Consider the following 17,711-nt stretch of genomic DNA (forward strand, 5'->3'; position numbering starts at 1 on the left):
TCGATTATTTTTAACATTTTTAGAATGCGGCGTCATAGAGTGTCGATCTAGGTGGTCTAGTTCTGTGCTCGTTCAGCAACTGCGCGCCTCCGCGACACAGGCACACTGTTGTGCACCGCGCACGCGCATCTGCATGCGGTAGTCGTAAAGCAGGAAGACAATCATTATTATGAATTATAATTAAATGGAAAAAAAACAGAAGAATAACTAAAGAAGAAGAATCGCCATGATGATGGATGAGCCCAAACCTAACTGGGCTTCTTCGCTCCTCTGAAGCCTCTTCCGGCGTGCGGAGCTCGGCTTGCTTGGTCTGGTGCTCCGCTCTTTGTCAGCAGGTTCGACAGCCAGCCAGCCAGCCGGCCAGCCAGCCGGGCGGGTCTCCGGGTCTTCTCCGAACCTACACTCGTTACTTTAACAGGAGTCCGGATTGTCGTTTTTATCCCGGTGCTGGTCAGACCAGGAGAACCTGGAACGAACCGGCTTTTGTTGCGAGACAAAAAGCTAATCAAGTCATAATCAATTTAATCAGCGTCAATTAGAGCTCAAATCAGGCACTGGTTTCATCCCGGCTCCAAGACCATGCCGTATATCTGGTCCTGGTTCTGGTTCTGAGACGGATCCCCCGCTGGCAACCTCGCTCTTTTGTGCTATTGTTCCCGGTCCCGTCTTGATTCTGATCCTGGCCCGGTTGCTGGAGTGTACAGAGGAGGAACCATGCCGGAGTGCGTGTCCGTCTCCGAGTTCGTGCAGGAGGTTCTAGAGGACTGGAGCTCGCCCACCACCTCCTCGTTTAGCTCCAAGATGGGCGGCTGCAGGAACACCGTCTACCTGCTGGAGGAGGTCAGTGGCCCGGTTCACCTGGATGCGGGGACGAAGGGGGGGGGGGGGTCTCATCTGGTACGGTGTCATGTATCGGACCGGAACTTTTCTCCCACACACAACCGGACCAAACTGGTCCAAAAACATATAATACATGTTCTCCTGTTGCATCCTCTGGTTGCTAAGATACAACATCACTTCATTCCTCTGACGTCATTCATTATTTATTATGTTAACACGTTAGCCCAGTCAATAGGCAACATTAGCTTTTAAGCTAGCATTACATTGCTCTATTTCAGTAGCAATTACAATTACATTCAGCCTTTGCGAAGATAATTATGTTTCATTTATCGTCTTTATTACTGTTTTTGTAATTATAACGCATCAAACTGCACTGTTTCTAATATTTTTAACTTCGTTTTTGTACGTACTGTCTTTTCTACTTACTCTTACTAGCCGTTCATTTCCGGGAAATTCAAACAATATAAGAGCAAATGTACTTAAATAGTATTCCAAAACTATGGAGGACCAAAACTGCCAAAATAATAAATAAATAAATAAATAAAAGTGAAAATAAAAACAAAAATGAATATAAATGGAAATAAAAACAAAAATAAAAAAATATATACATAAATAAACCAATAGGCAAACAGTTCAACCCAAGACACACTTAGGACCGCCCCCTCATTTGAATAGTTTTTCCTTCTGCATTTCAAGCTGACATTGTCTGCTGCATGAAATAAATACATATGAGAGCAGAGTGCTTTTATTTATTTATTGATATGTAATTCTATTTATATATTTATTTTTGTATTTATTTCTACATTTATTTTTGTATTTATTTTTAATTTTTGAATCTTGTTTTTTATTTTTGTATTTATTTTTGCTTTTATTTATTTATTTATGTATATATATATTTTTTTTATTTCCATTTATGTTAATTTTTTTGTATTTAATTTTTTTATTTTTATTTTTTTCATTTTTGTTTTTATTTTCACTTTTATTTATTTATTTATTTATTTATTATTTTGGCAGTTTTGGTCCTCCATACAAAACCACTCCACTAACACCAAGTACACACTGTACAAAATACAAATATTTCTATTTTAAAATCGATTTTCCTTTTATGCCTCCTTGGAATTTCAACACGACTGGGGAGCGCATATTCGTGGTGCATTCAGGGGAGATTGGAATTAGTAGCTTCAAGTTGAAAAACATAAATTTAAGCGAAGTAATGGTAGTAAAGGAGTAAACTAAACTATTAGATAACACGGGAGTGAGCACAGCAAGCTGACAGGCCGATGTTCGAGAACAAAGAGTTGTCTCTGTCAGTGTGTTGAGTCAGCAGGTGAATCACATACTGGTGTGTGTGTGTGTGTGTGTGTGTTTGTGTGTGTGTGTTTGTGTGTGTGTTTCCAGGCTCTGGACAGCGACCGCTTGTTGTTGCAGAAGATGAAAAAAGCAGCTAAAGCCAAATACACATCAGGACAAGGTACACAAACACTAATATACACACACACACACACACACATTGCTAATTATGTAGTATATGTCTATCAGAGCATGTGTCCCATCTGGAGCAGTACATCCTATCCATGGAGAAACTGTCAATCAACTGTCACTCCAACGGAGAGTCAGAGGTGGGCTCCGCCTTCTGTCGCCTGGCTGACTTCTCCAAGGAGCTCGTCTCGCCCCTGAAGAACCTGGTGAGTCCTCTTTGAGAGGTTGCGAGGGTCAGAGGTCGCTTCCCCTTTAAATGTGGGTGTCGTCACCGACTACATTTGCACACTTCCTGGATAAAAATGAAAAGCAGTGGGAGTCATTGAAACCCCGGGATGTCATTGAAGACATTAATAAACATAAACGTGATTATGTCGGCTTTGAAGCTGACTGAGAAAATGAGATTAAAAAAAACCAACTGGGTCCACTTGAAATTCCCAATCTCCTTGGAATAATCCTGGGATTACTGAAATGTACTGAACGTCTCATTTGTCCTTGTGTGTGTGTGCAGCTGAAGAGCATGCTGCACAACATCAACTTCTTCCTGGACTCGCTGGTAAAAGGCGACCTGCGGGAGGTGAAGGGGGTGAGGGAGACTTGTGATGCGTTCACACTCACAAGTACCGTAAATTGCATTACACTGCTCTTATTCCATTATTTTTCCTCATATTTTCCAGAAAATGTCCCTTTGTTTTCAAATGCAAATACTGACAGGTGATTAGTTCTTTGATTAGTAGTTAATGAGGAACGAACCTACCTGTCATGTTGGCTTGTGAGGGGTTACTGTTCCTTTAAGGCTTGGCAGTCACGTGTCAACGGTTAACGTAAAGTGTGTTGGTGGAAGTAAAAACAGCGACGTTAAGCATACGACACCTTGTAGTTATTGTCTTGTGCGCAGACGCCACACTACCTAACCTTAAACACTACTCATTAGTTCTTATTAGTTCCTCAGTAATTACTTTAAACGTACATACCGTACTTCCCGGAGTCACACTTTTTTTTTCCATAGGTTGGCTGTTACAGCGACTTATAAATGAAAAAAAATATATATGTAATTTCACATAGAGCCACAAGAGGGCAGTGTAGACTTTCAAACCGATATCTCCTACTCCTTAACAGTTCAATATTTAAACAGTAGACGTTAGCTTACAAAGACAATTTGAAGAGAAAAAAAACAGAAATTTGCAGCTGAAAATGGTAATCGAGCGTAATAATCGAGAGAAAGTTTGAGTTTGAAACTGCTGTGAAGAAAACAAAACAGTTACTGTACTTAAAACTGTTATGTTACATAAACGCTGTACACATTTTCTGTTCATGTTTATTTTTTGTGTAGCTAAATAAGCATTGTGTTAGCATATCTTATACCTATTCAGCCTGTTTTCTATTCTTTTATTCACGTTAGAACTTGATTTACTGACGTAATATCTGTTTTGGTCAAGTAGTTTTGAAAATAAATTACCTGCAAAAAAATGTGACTTATACTCCAGTGCGACTTATGTATGTTTTTTTCTACCTAATTATGCATTTTTGGCCTTGTTCGACTTATACTCTGGAGCGACTTATAGTCCGGAAAATACGATATGTGCCTTAGTTCCTCAGTTACCACTCTACTCATTATTTTTTTCCTTATTTCTCAGTAACTACTACTAATTTTTCCCCCTTCTTGCTCCCTGTAAAGTCAAAGAAACCCTTGACTTGTGATGCGTTCACACTCACAAGTACCGTAAATTGCATTACACTGCTCTTATTCCATTATTTTTCCTCATATTTTCCAGAAAATGTCCCTTTGTTTTCAAATGCAAATACTGACAGGTGTGGGATTTGGCATAGTACTACACTATTAACATTTACACACTTACAAATTACTCCCAAAGTCACATTGTACTGAAGGAAGTATTCCATTTGAGACAAGTATTTATTTAACATGAGTCATCTGATTTTCCATTTTCCATATTTGTCTTATGATGTTCCAGCCGGTTTTAATCTTGTGTCTTTTCTGCGTTTTTATAGGATCTGAAGAAGCCTTTCGACAGAGCTTGGCGAGATTATGAGAGCAGATTGTAAGTGAGGACTCTTAATTATCCCTTTGGGGTATTTTTACGTACTTTTATATGTACCTGTTTATCTTGCCTCAGTTGGTTTCCTTTTTTTTTAATTCCAGTAACGAGTCTCGACAATGGTGCAAAATGTAAATAATCCTACAATGAATGAGTGTCGGGTCTTGACTGAAGTCAGCTAGGGTAGGCCTCAGCATACCCCCGTGACGCTAGTGACTGCGTCATCATGATGCAGAATAACAGAAAGGATAACATATTCAAATGAATGGAGTGAGGTTACCTGGGTTGGTGAAGTTAGCATATCAATTATTTGTATTCTTTCTTGTGCTGGACTGATTTGTGCTTCCTGGTTTCATATGTTCACATATTCGCTTAACTCTTAATGCGTTAATTTAAACAGGAAGTTGTTTAGCTTTGAGCCTCAGACAAGACAAAAAAAACAAGACATCCTTAAAGAACATTTATTTTGTTGACTCATCTATCAAGGAAAATATAACAATTATATGCAAGGACTATGTTAAAAAGCCATAGCATTTCAGTATGTGGAATCAAACTATGGAATGGATTGAGTAAGGAAATCAAACAATGCACAACGATGAGCCAATTCAAGAAACAATACAAGCAGTTGATGTTTGCTAAATACAAGGATGAAGAGTCTTGAACCAGTCATGATGTGCTATATATATCACTATATTGACACTTACTATGGTACCCATTATGGCATTGGATGCTCATATCACCTCGTAATTTGGTACATGACAAAAAAATAAAAAAATAAAATAATAAAAAAATACAATAAATAAATAAATAAAATTTAATAAAATTAAGTACAAAAAATACAATTAAATAAAATTAAAATAAATTAAAATTATATTCAGAAAGCAGGAAGTGAACAGTCCAACAATACAGGGTGACATGGCTCAGTCCGAAAAAAAAAATGTCTCAGTCCATGTAATCGGTCTTCATTTTTACATGCCAAATTCCGTCTTTTTTTTTGTTGTCCACTATTCCCACTTTTATCAACCGTTTAAACCATTCCGACATCAAAATATTCCGCTCCTTCAGGATAAGTAGGCTTATCTTATCAGGACGTCTATCCCCATTGGTGGAAATAACTGTACGTTTAACATTACATGTATATTGTATGGTCATATCACCTCGTATTTTGGTATGTGACAAAAATTAAAAAAAAAAAAAAAAACTTAAACTATATTAGGAAAGCAGGAAGTGAACAAATGTAAGTTATTGATTGTAAAAGTACCGGATGGAGGGGTAGGATTTTTATAAATTTTGCTTCTTCCTATATATATCCTATTATATATATTGATATATATTGACAGTTAGTATGATACCCATTATGTCATTGTATGGTCATATAAAAAAATAAACAAAATTTTTAAAAATATATATATTTTTTTAATTAAACTATATTAGGAAAGCAGGAAGTGAACAAATGTAACAGTTACTGATTGTAAAAGTACCAGATGGAGGGGTAGGATTTAATAAGCTTTGCTTCTTCCTACTCCTTTTGGACATGTGGAACTGTGAACTGATTATGTGATGCATTCAATTGTAATCTGATGCATGTTCAAATGAAATTAAACCATTACCATAATTCTGAGGTGCCGTGGCACCTCTGTTTGCGTCTCTCTATGTGCAGCAAGCAGGTGGAAAAGGAGAAGCGTGAGCTAGCTCGTCAGTACGGAATGGTAAGGAGCGAGGTGAGCGGCGGCGAGATTGCAGAGGAGCTGGAGAAGGAGCGACGCTCCTTTCAGCTGAGCATGTGTGAGGTCAGAAACTCCGTCATTATTAAGCCTTGATGGAGGTGTAGTTGTGAGCGTTCTTTATGTGTATACTTTGTGTGTATACTTCAGTATCTGATTAAAGTCAATGAGATCAAGACAAAGAGGGGAGTGGACCTGCTGCAGAACCTCATCAAACACTTCCACAGTCACAACAAGTATGGATGCACGCTACATAAACATAAACATATGCTCTTGTATTGATGCTTTTTGTGTGTGTTTCCAGTTTCCTGCAGGAATGCGTTTCTACCACTCACAGGCTGAAGCAGTACATGGATGAGCTGAACGGCGTGCTGACCTCGGTACAACCTTCATAACATTGACATATGAAGAGCTTGCAACCAAAAGGCGCTAAATCCAATTTTCACTAAGTTGCATGTTTTTCATGAGTTTAATAGACCTCTGTCATGTGTATCCAAATCACAGATTTTTTGGTCTTGAAATCATTTTAAAAAATATGAAAAAAAAGTGATATGAAATGTATGCTTTTCAACCAAAAGGCGCTATTTCCATTTCAGATTTCAACCAAAAGGAGCTAAATCCCTTTCTTTATTCTTTATTCTGATTGGCCCAAGTTTCCCATCTATTGATAATCTGACCAATCAGAGAGAAGAATACAATTGGCACTGCACATACAGAAAGCCGGTATCAGTGCGCATCCTGTTTTGTTTGTGTACATTAAGTACACGTATGATAGTTACAGTATGTTATGCAATTCAGGAGAACACAAATTGTGTTTTTACAGTATTCTGTAACATGGAAGTTTTTTTTTACGCCATAAAAGGCATGTCTCTACCTTGACAGAAACATTATTTTACTTGTACTAAAAAACATACAACGTAAAGAGTTTATAATGAGATGATTTTTGTCACTGTCACCTGTTTCTGTAATGTGTGAAGGTGAACGAGTGCATGTGTGTGTGTGGGTGGGTGGGTGTGTGGGGTGTATTTTATGTTGAGAATGGCTTCTGTGTTGTAATTATTTAATTAGCATAGCATATTAAAGCACCTTACATTCTTTTACAACAATGCCATTGAAGAAGTTAAAGGTGACTTCAAATTTATTTCAGCCAAAAGGCGCTAAATCCGAAAAAAAAAAAAAATATATATATATATATATATATAAAATACATGGTGTGTGCAGGATTTTTATGACCTATATTGATAGCTCTTTCATTTGCAATATAGACTTGATGACCAAATAGATTGATATGTGCGTAATTAAAAATCATTGATTTTCTCGAAATCAGTCAAAATGGATTTAGCGCCTTTTGATTGCAAGCTCTTCATATACTTATAAACTACTGTAATACAGTATATAATACTGTAATACCCAATACTGTAATGTGTGTGGAAAAGGTGAAACAGCGTCAGGAGGAGGAAAAACGTCAACTGGTGTCACTTCGAGATCAACTGAGGCCTGTTGTACACACCGAGCAGGTGAAATACACACAAATACACACACTTCACACCGCTTCTCATGGTAATTTATGATGTGTGTGTGTGTCTGTGTGTGTGTGTGTGTGTGTGTGTGTGTGCATGAGCAGGATTCTTTACCTAAGCAGGTGTACAACATGCATCAGCTGCTAGGAGATAAACAGTATGGAACAGAGAGAAGTGGGTTCCTTTACAAGAAGAGTGATGGGTAACACTCACACACACACTCACAAGTGATGCATGATAATGATTAACATTCCAGATCCAAAACAACTACAAGAGTGTGTCAGTTGCTAAAAAAAAAAGTGTGTGTGCGCTTGTCTTGCAGGTTGAGGAAAATGTGGCAAAAGAGGAAATGTTCTGTTCATAACTGTTATTTGACCATCGCGCACGCAACGGTGAGACACACCTGTGTGTGTGTGTGTGTGTTTGTTAAAATGTGCTTTCAAATTATAATTGGTAACGTTTTACAATAAGGTACATACAAAACTAGTAGTTAATGAGGAACGAACCTACCTGTTATGTGTGGCTTGTGAGGGGCTACTGTTCCTTTAAGGCTTGGCAGTCACGTGTTTAACGGTTAACGTAAAGTGGTGTTGGTGGAAGTAAAAACTGACGTTAAGCATACAACACCTTGTTGTTATTGTCTAGTGCGCAGGCGCCACAAAACATTAACCACTACTCATTAGTGCTTATTAGTTCCTCAGTAACTACTCTAAATGTACATAACGTACTTTCCGGACTATGAGTCGCACTTTTTTTCATAGGTTGGCTGTTACAGCGACTTATAAATGAAAAAAAATATATATGTAATTTTACGGATAGCCACAAGAGGGCACTGTAGACGTTCAAACCGATATCTCCTACTCCTTAACAGTTCAATATTTAAACAGTAGATGTTAGCTTACAAAGACAATTTGAAGAGAAAAAAAAATTAAATTTGCAGCTGAAAACGGTAAGTTTGAGTGACAAACTAGTCAGGAACTGGCGTAAAGCGGAGACTGCTGTGAAGAAAACAAAACAGTTACTGTACTTAAAACTGTGCATTTTCTGTTCATGTTTATTTTTTGTGTAGCTGAATAAGCATTGTGTTAGCATATCTTACACCTATTCAGCCTGTTCTCTATTCTTTTATTCACGTTAAAACTTGACTTACTAATGTAATATCTGTTTTGGTCAAGTAGTTTTGAAAATAAATTACCCACAAAAAAAGTGACTTGACTTATACTCCAGTGCGACTTATATATGTTTTTTTCTACCAAATTATGCATTTTTGGCCTTGTTCGACTTATACTCCGGAGCGACTTATAGTCCGGAAAATACAGTATGTGCCTTAGTTCCTCATTAGTTCTAACTTATTTCTCAGTAACTACAGTATTTTTTGTGTACCTTGAATAATTTTTCCCCTTCTTGCTCCCTGTAAAGTCAAACAAACCTCCCACCAGACTCAACCTGCTCACTTGTCAGGTCAAACCCAGCGTGGAGGACAAGAAATGCTTCGACCTCATCTCTCGTAGGAACACACACACACACACACACACACACACACACACACTTGAATGCATTTTTATAATTGTATAATATTTTGGATGGAACAGATTCTTTGTATTAATATTATTTCCTATGGGAAATATTTAAGCAAATTAAACAATGTCAATCATGTCAACAACATACGCTTTGTCCAGCAGATAACCGTACCTACCACTTCCTGGCGGAGGATGAAGCAGAGTGTGTGGCGTAAGTCCAACTAACCTTTCATCGGACTCAGGTTGTGTCGTTGTGTCTTTGAGTTGTATGGCGTTTTAACGGTGTGTGTGTGATTATGTATGCAGCTGGATCTCGGTGCTTAGCAACAGCAAACAGGAAGCTCTGACGGTGGCGTTGGACGGAGGCAGGAAAGCCGGTGCGGAGAGCAGCATGGAGGAGCTGACCCGCTCCATTACTGATGATATCAGACGCATGCCTGGAAACAACAACTGCTGCGACTGTGGAGCTCCAGGTCAGAACCGACAAGTCAACTTTCCCAGTTAGGGATGGATGTTTATGGGAATTAAACATTCATTCATTCATTTTCTACCGCTTATCCCAGCCTATCCCAGCTGTCTTCTACACCCTGGACTGGTGGCCAGCCAATCACAGGGCACATATAGACAAACAACCATTCACACTCACATTCATACCTATGGACAATTTGGAGTCGCTAATTAACCTAGCATGTTTTTGGAATGTGGGAGGAAACCGGAGTACCCGGAGAAAATCCACGAATGCGCAGGGAGAACATGCAAACTCCACACAGAGATGACCGAGAGTGGAATTGAATTCAGGTTTTCTAGCTGTGAGGCCTGCGCGCTAACCACTTGACCGCCGTGCAGCCAAGAATTAAACAGCTATTGATAAATCATGATAGATCTTATAATGTATCATGAATACGATGGAATCTTGTTCGGAATAATTTCAATAATTTGTTCCAGAATTTCCGACTCTTAACGAATATCCAAATATCCAAAAACCCGTTAGCCATGTAGCGCTGGGTCTGAATTCATCACATCCATTGTGCCTCCATGTTGAGTGGTTCCAAATATTGACCGTGTCACCCTGCAGACCCGGGCTGGGTGTCAACTAACTTGGGCATCCTGACGTGCATCGAGTGTTCCGGGGTCCACAGAGAGATGGGCGTCCACGTCTCCAGGATCCAGTCCCTCAGTCTGGACAGTCTCGGTACATCCGACCTGCTGGTATGTCCAACTCTATGCTGTGTAGGATGCAATGCTTACATACATATGCTTACATACATACAATTGCAGGTTTTTTAAATTTTCTATTCCCATTTTTATTCCATCCCTCAGTTGGCCAGAAACGTTGGTAACTCAGGTTTTAATGAGATACTGGAGGCAAACCTGCTGAGTCCATCAATGAAGCCATCGCAGCACAGCCACATGTAAGACAAGCGTGCACACACACACACACATGTTTACATACGGTATATTCATATGGCGTTTTAAACGTCTTTGTATGCGTGCACGCAGGACGGAACGTAAAGACTTCATTCAGTCCAAATACCAGGATGTTCACTTTGTGAGGCGGAGTCACAGCTCATCCACGGCGCTGCGGATCCTGCAGGAGGCCACCAAGAGCTGTGACATCTACAGTCTCATCCAACTGTACGCCCAACGCACCGAGCTCAGCCACCCGCTGCTCTCTCATATACAAGTACGTGCAGACAGCATATATAAGTACTCATATACAAGTACTCATATACAAATATGTACAGACAGCATAAATAAGTACTCATATACAAGTACATACAGCCAGCATATACAAGTACGTACAACCAGCACATTCTGAGGCTAAAGAACATTTAATTCATTCATTCATTTTCTACCGCTTATCCTCATGAGGGTCGCGGTGGATGCTGGAGCCTATCCCAACTGTCTTCGTGTGAGAGGCGGGGTACACCCTGGACTGGTGGCCAGCCAATCACAGGGCACATATAGACAAACAACCATTCACACTCACATTCATACCTATGGACAATTTGGAGTCGCCAATTAACCTAGCATGTTTTTGGAATGTGGGAGGAAACCGGAGAACAAGAACATGCAAACTCCACACAGAGATGGCTGAGGGTGGGATTGAACTCAGGTCTCCTTAGCTGTGAGGTCTGCGTGCTAACCACTCGTCCGCCGTGCAGCCCACATGGCTTTTAGTATTGAAAATTTGTGTTAAACGAATGTTCTTTAGGGCTGCACGGTGTTCGAGTGGTTACTTGCAGACCTCACAGCTAGGAGACGTGGGTTCAATTCCACTCTCGGCCATCTCTGCGTGGAGTTTGCATGTTCTCCCCGTGCATGCGTGGGTTTTCTCCGGGTACTCCGGTTTCCTCCCACATTCCAAAAACATGCTAGGTTAATTAGCGACTCCAAATTGTCCATAGGTATGAATGTGAGTGTGAATGGTTGTTTGTCTATATGTGCCCTGTGATTGGCTGGCCACCAGTCCAGGGTGTACCCCGCCTCTCGCCCGAAGACAGCTGGGATAGGCTCCAGCACCCCCCACCGCGGCCAATTGTGAGGATAAGCGGTAGAAAATGAATGAATGAATGAATGAAAAGCCGTGTGTTTTCCAGGAAGTATTTTTTAATTTTTCAGGCAAAAATAATGTTTTTTTTCATCATGTGGTTTCAGGATAAAATGACTTTTGACGTGTTTTAACATAAAAACATGTTTACATATGTTTCCATGGAAACAGGAGAAAGGGGAGACGGCGCTTCACCTTGCTGTCCTATTGGCTGACAGGACATCTTTACACATTCTGGACTTCCTGGCACAGAACTGGTCAGTGTGGTCCGATCACACGGAGTAACAGTCTCATCATTTTGGGTTCATGAATAGACGGCGGCCATGTTTGTTTGTTTGTTTAGCTCCAATGTGGATGTACAGACGGTGGCGGGGAACACAGCACTGCACTACAGTTGTCTGCACAACAAGAGTGATTGTGTGAAGCTGCTGCTGAGGGCCAGGGCCAACACACACATAAGTAATACACATACACACATCAGTAGTACACATACACACATGAGTAATGCGTGTATTTACAGTATTATACAGTGTGGTGAAATGATTGTGATTGACAGAGAACGAGCTTGGTGAGACAGCATTGGATGTGAGCCGCAGATTGAAGCACAGCCACTGTGAGGTGCTGGTGAGTTCATTAGAATTGTGTTGTTATTCTTATACTAGGCTGCACAGCGTTAGAGTGGTTAGCGTGCAGACCTCACAGCTAGGTGACCCGGGTTCAATTCCACCCTCGGCCATCTCTGTGTGGAGTTTGCATGTTCTCCCCGTGCATGCGTGGGTTTTCTCCGGGTACTCCGGTTTCCTCCCACATGCCAAAAACATGCTAGGTTAATTGGCGACTCCAAATTGTCCATAGGTATGAATGTGAGTGTGAATGGTTGTTTGTCTATATGTGCCCTGTGATTGGCTGGCCACCAGTCCAGGGTGTAGAAGACAGCTGGGATAGGCTCCAGCACCAACCTGCTAGCCTCGTGAGGATAAGCGGTAGAAAATGAATGAATAAATGTCATGAAAAGTGGTTAGCGTGCACGCATCACAGCTTGGAGACCCGAGTTCAATTCCACTCTCGGCCATCTCTGTGTGGAGTTTGCATGTTCTCCCCGTGCATGCGTGGGTTTTCTCCGGGTACTCCGGTTTCCTCCCACATTCCAAAATTCCAAAACATGCTAGGCTAATTAGCGACTCCGAATTGTCCATAGGTATGAATGTGAGTGTGAATGGTTGTTTGTCTATATGTGCCCTGTGATTGGCTGACCACCAGTCCAGGGTGTACCCCGCCTCTCGCCTGAAGACAGCTGGGATAGGCTCCAGCATCCCCGTGACCTCTGTGAGGATAAGCATGAATTAATATTGTTATTCTTCAACTCAAGCTAACGTGTGTGTGTGTGTGTGTGTGTGTCCAGCTGCAACAGGCCCAGTCTAACCAGTTTGACCATCATATCCACGTGGAGTACGAGTGGAGGCTTCGTCATGATGACGTTTATGACAGCGATGACGACTTTGATGACAAGGTAACCATGACAGCGGCGGCATGGCAGTAAAGCACCAAAAAAAAAAAGCAGTCAGAAATTGATACACCTTAAATAAAAACAAAATGGCCTCCTCCCTGACGGTAACAATATCAAAGCCAACTGACGATGAAGCCTTTTTCTTTTTTTTACTCCCAGAATGGTCCTGTAAAGAAAGAACGTTCCTCCTCCTCCTTCTCCTTCCCCTCACGACCTTTCAGCTTTGGTCACTCGTCGTCCTCCTCCTCCACGACCACCCCTCCATGCACAGGTTTGTCAGGAGGATCCGCCCCGGCAGGAGGAGGTAGCGGTGGCTTGCTCAGCGTGGGACGCAGGCTAGCCATGGCCATGGAGCACCACACGCGTCCCCCGGCTTCTGCGGCCAGTCCCCCTCCGCCGCCGCCCTCCTCACCCGCTCCACCGCTGCCCCCCAGGGTCAAAGGTGAGGAAGGAGCCTGTCATTACTCACTCTCACTCATTTTCTACCGCTTTTCCTCACGAGGGTCGTGGGGGGGTGCTGGAGCCTATCCCAGCTGTCTTTGGGCGAGAGGCGGGGTACACCCTGGACTGGTCGCCAGCCAATCACAGGGCACATATAGACAAACAACCATTCACACTCACATTCATACCTATGGACAATTTGGAGTCGCTAATTAACCTAGCATGTTTTTGGAATGTGGGAGGAAACCGGAGTACCCGGAGAAAACCCACGCATGCACGGGGAGAACATGCAAACTCCACACAGAGATGGCCGAGAGTGGAATTGAACTCGGGTCTCCAAGCTGTGATGCGTGCGCGCTAACCACTTTTCATGACATTTATTGATTCACTTTCTACCGCTTATCCTCACGAGGCTAGCGGTTGGTGCTGGAGCCTATCCCAGCTGTCTTTGGGCGAGAGGCAGGGTACACCCTGGACTGGTGGCCAGCCAATCACAGGGCACATATAGACAAACAACCATTCACACTCACATTCATACCCATGGACAATTTGGAGTCGCTAATTAACCTAGCATGTTTTTGGAATGTGGGAGGAAACCGGAGTACCCGGAGAAAACCCACGCATGCACGGGGAGAACATGCAAACTCCACACAGAGATGGCCGAGGGTGGAATTGAACCCTGGTCTCCTAGCTGTGACCTCTGCGAGCTAACCACTCTTCCGCCGTGCCGCCCCCTGTCATTTCTAGCAGCTGACAATAAAATCCTCATTTTTATTTGTTTTGTTGACCCGCAGCTCCCAACGTTCCTCCTCCTCCTCCTCCTGCTTGGAAGGAAGGGGCGTGCGAGGAAGCGGAGCACGAGGGGGAGGTATTTTTCCCCCTGATGGGAAACAGGAAGACGACTCCACCCCCGCCTGTTGCCGCACGCCACAAGAGGAGCAGCTCCGAGTCTGGCAAGCACGGTAACTTGTGACGTACATGTGGTCAAAACTTCTTGATTGACAGTGTGTCATGTTTTGTGTGTGTGTGTGTGTGTCCTATGTGTGTGTGTGTGTGTGTGGCTAGAATACGGGATACCAGCCAGTCTCAGGAGCTACAGCGGACCAGATTCCTCCTTCAAGTGTGTGTGAGTATCCAGTCATAAAAACAACAATGCGTATGTTTAGAAAGTACCCATAATACTCCATGGTCATTATGTCAGAAACATCTTTTTCAAGTTTTCAATGTAAACACGCATAATTGTGTGTAAAGTTTATGTTACAGCCAATTATTGAGGAGGAAAGAGCACAAAGTAAAAGGAAATGTAAACAAACAAATTGGTAGCTAAACCTATAATGTGTTCTCTGCTAACCTCTAGCGGACAAATAATGTATTACATCTCAGATGTAGCATATCAGAACATGTAAAGTCTGTTGAGGTCTTTGGCAAAAATTCACAGGGGACCCCTTAGCATAGCGCCAAGAGGTTCCAAGTTTGGCAGCCCGTCCCGGGGACCCCCGGCAGTCGCCTGTTGCGTACAACATAATACTACTGTAGTGTAAAGTAAATATAAGTCACTGAAATTGGTTGTATATGGACATTGTTTTTTTTGTGTGTGTATTTACTGTAATTAATTATCTATCTGTGTGTCTGCAGTCCATCTTCTCCTCTCAGCTCGCTGACTGAACAAGCAGATGGAGGCACTTGCTGTCCAGAAACATCCAAACGAGGTTCGTTATTTCATAATATTTTATAATTCGTTACGGGGAACAACAACAACGTTAAAGGTGACCTATTACGCTCATTTTCAGCCCTTTGTATTGAGTGGATACACGCAACGAGCTAACAAACTAACGAGCAATCAAACATTATAATGCCTTTACCATTACCGACAGTGAAATAAGTTGCATTATTATGTACTAATATCTGTAAAAATGGTCTGGATATGATCCAGTCTCCATTGTTCACTACAGGATGATAAATGGCTCATCAACGACCCCTGTGGTTGCTCACTTTCAGAGAAACACTGGCCTCTAGCGGTGAGGTAGAGAATTGCAGGTTACAAGCAGGAAACAGCTGTCAACAAGCATAAGCTGCTATTAATGTAAAAGTGAATTAGCTTACATATTTGAAGGTTTTTCAATAAAGGATTGAAAAAATTTCTCTTCCAGGTAAATAATTATATTTCTGATTATTCATTGTTCAATTCCTTTTTTGGAAAAATGACTATAGTCATTTTACAATACAATAAAAACAGCGTCATTGCGATCACATTAATGACCTTTCCCTCCACCCCCCTCAGTTTTCCGTAGGGCGGAGAGCGACACAAGCTCCTCCCACTTCCTGCACCACACCAGAAGAACATCCCCTAACGGCTCTCCAAACAATCAGCGCTCGCAGAGTTTTGAGAGCACCAACAGAGGCCCCGCCCCCCAGCCGCTCCCTCGCAGGTCATTGGTGAGTAACAAATTGATGGAAAATTTTTAAAAACGAGTTGAAAAATTGCAAGAAATTACATTTTGTCGGATCTTAAGGAGTTTTCTTCGGAGAGAAAAACATTTGAAACCTTTAAATATATGACAGAAAATAACATTTTTTCAAAAATTTTGGCTTTTCATGGCTGTGGTCTTAAAGCATTTGATCAGCTGATGAATAGCGTATTTCACTTCAATGGTTGCTTCGTCGAAATTTAGCATTTTGAAGCTCTAATTAGAACTTAGAACCTCCAAAATGTAAATTATTGCAATTTTTCAAGTGGTATTAAAATATTGATCAGTAGCATACATGTTATTGTGGTGTATTATTGGACCATTGTCTTTGTCAGCCTCGGGGCACGGGGTCCACTCGACGGGTTCGCGCTCTGTACGACTGCGAGGCAGACCACCACGATGAGCTGAGCTTCAACGAGGGACAAGTTCTAGTGGTCGTGGGACAGGAGGACCGTGACTGGTGGGTGCGTATCCCGGTCTTGACCTCCCCTGCTCAAACGTATGTGGCGTCGCCGTCACGTGAAACGTAATTGAACCTTTGCGTGTGTGCAGCACGGTTATATCGAAGAGGAACCGGACCAGAGGGGCTTGTTCCCGTCTTCCTTTGTGCAGCCGCTCTCAGACTAAGAGAAGGAACCTCGGACCAGAACCTCAATACCAGACCACTGCCAAGACCGCACAGAACCGGCGGAGGTCTTCAACCTGCCACAGCTGCATTGTTCAAGCCCGGAGACGCTGTGAGCCACGTTGTCATAGCAACCTGTGTCTCATGCCCTCTATCACCATGGAAACGTTTAGTGTCGCTGACCTTTGCATGAGGACTCAACAGGAGACTAGAGCTGCATCTGAGATGGCGGATACAAGTGACCAATTAGAAAGGGCTCTTCAAAATAAAACATCTCCAACTGGAGATTTAATTTTGAAGGTCACCCTAACAATTGTATTTATTTTTATTGATTGTGTTAATGATTGTATGGACATTATCGGTGCTATTCGTCTTCTTGGTCCTGGTTACAAAGGATAATTCATGGGAAACCAAAGCACAAATTGATGCTCACGTCAGCCTTGAGGACTTTGAGAACAGCAGGGGAGGTGGAGCCTAACGGGGCGTGGCTGACGCGTCCAGCTGCCTTTCAGTAGCAAGTCACTTCCTGCCTTCAGCCACAAATAAACGACTACATGACTGCACCAAAGCATATGAATGAAATATGTAACAAAAAAAGTCAGAACATGATGACAATAAAGTTGTGCTTGCTGGATGAAAACAATCATTAAGGATTGATGACCCAAGGAATTATTTGCAACTATATTTTTCTTTACATAAAAAATTGTGACTTTATTCTCATAACATCACATTTTTAATTTTAACACAAGTGCATCTTTACTCTTGTATATTTTTATCCTATCCATTCAAAAAATGTGAAATTACCTTAAAAGCTCATGTAGAATTAGAATAAATAGCAAAAAAAATGACAAACTTTACCGTAAAAAACTCTTATTTGACAGAAAATAAAAAGTCATTTGAGATGTTTGTCTTTATTTATTTTCAGTCCAAGGGAAAGTTATTAATTTGAGTTGTGTTTGTGTCATTTTGGATCATTGAA

At 41.7% G+C, this 17,711-nt stretch overlaps 1 protein-coding gene across 5 annotated transcripts; it reads left to right on the forward strand.

Annotated features, from left to right (window-relative positions):
• The first annotated feature begins 15 nt into the window (after positions 1 to 15).
• Positions 16 to 17,605, forward strand: unm_sa1614 (un-named sa1614). Of its 5 annotated transcripts, none has more exons than XM_058055634.1 (28): positions 16 to 840; positions 2,239 to 2,311; positions 2,380 to 2,525; positions 2,831 to 2,905; positions 4,330 to 4,379; positions 6,037 to 6,166; positions 6,251 to 6,336; positions 6,405 to 6,480; positions 7,537 to 7,617; positions 7,725 to 7,822; positions 7,943 to 8,012; positions 9,040 to 9,127; positions 9,300 to 9,351; positions 9,447 to 9,613; positions 10,216 to 10,349; positions 10,461 to 10,552; positions 10,641 to 10,824; positions 11,863 to 11,948; positions 12,035 to 12,150; positions 12,248 to 12,315; positions 13,094 to 13,201; positions 13,358 to 13,640; positions 14,434 to 14,601; positions 14,705 to 14,765; positions 15,275 to 15,348; positions 15,921 to 16,075; positions 16,443 to 16,567; positions 16,660 to 17,605. In XM_058055634.1, the coding sequence occupies exons 1-28, from the start codon at positions 715 to 717 to the stop codon at positions 17,129 to 17,131; spliced, it is 3,444 nt and encodes a 1,147-aa protein (XP_057911617.1). In that variant the 5' UTR covers positions 16 to 714; the 3' UTR covers positions 17,132 to 17,605. The 5 variants fall into 5 exon arrangements, with proteins under 5 accessions (XP_057911617.1, XP_057911619.1, XP_057911618.1 ...); XM_058055636.1 differs by having other exon boundaries at positions 16,443 to 16,571; positions 16,660 to 16,881; XM_058055635.1 differs by having other exon boundaries at positions 17 to 840; positions 9,303 to 9,351.
• The last annotated feature ends 106 nt before the right edge of the window (positions 17,606 to 17,711 follow it).

This window comes from Doryrhamphus excisus, chromosome 18, assembly GCF_030265055.1.
Source record: "Doryrhamphus excisus isolate RoL2022-K1 chromosome 18, RoL_Dexc_1.0, whole genome shotgun sequence".
Lineage (NCBI taxonomy): Eukaryota > Metazoa > Chordata > Actinopteri > Syngnathiformes > Syngnathidae > Doryrhamphus > Doryrhamphus excisus.

Excerpts from the sequence above, each read along its gene's own strand:
- unm_sa1614 (XM_058055634.1), top strand. The coding sequence starts at position 715 with ATGCCGGAGTGCGTGTCCGTCTCCGAGTTCGTGCAGGAGGTTCTAGAG. Across the intron at positions 2,526-2,830 it reads TCTCGCCCCTGAAGAACCTG|CTGAAGAGCATGCTGCACAA; the intron begins GTGAGTCCTCTT and ends GTGTGTGTGCAG. Across the intron at positions 11,949-12,034 it reads GACTTCCTGGCACAGAACTG|CTCCAATGTGGATGTACAGA; the intron begins GTCAGTGTGGTC and ends TTGTTTGTTTAG.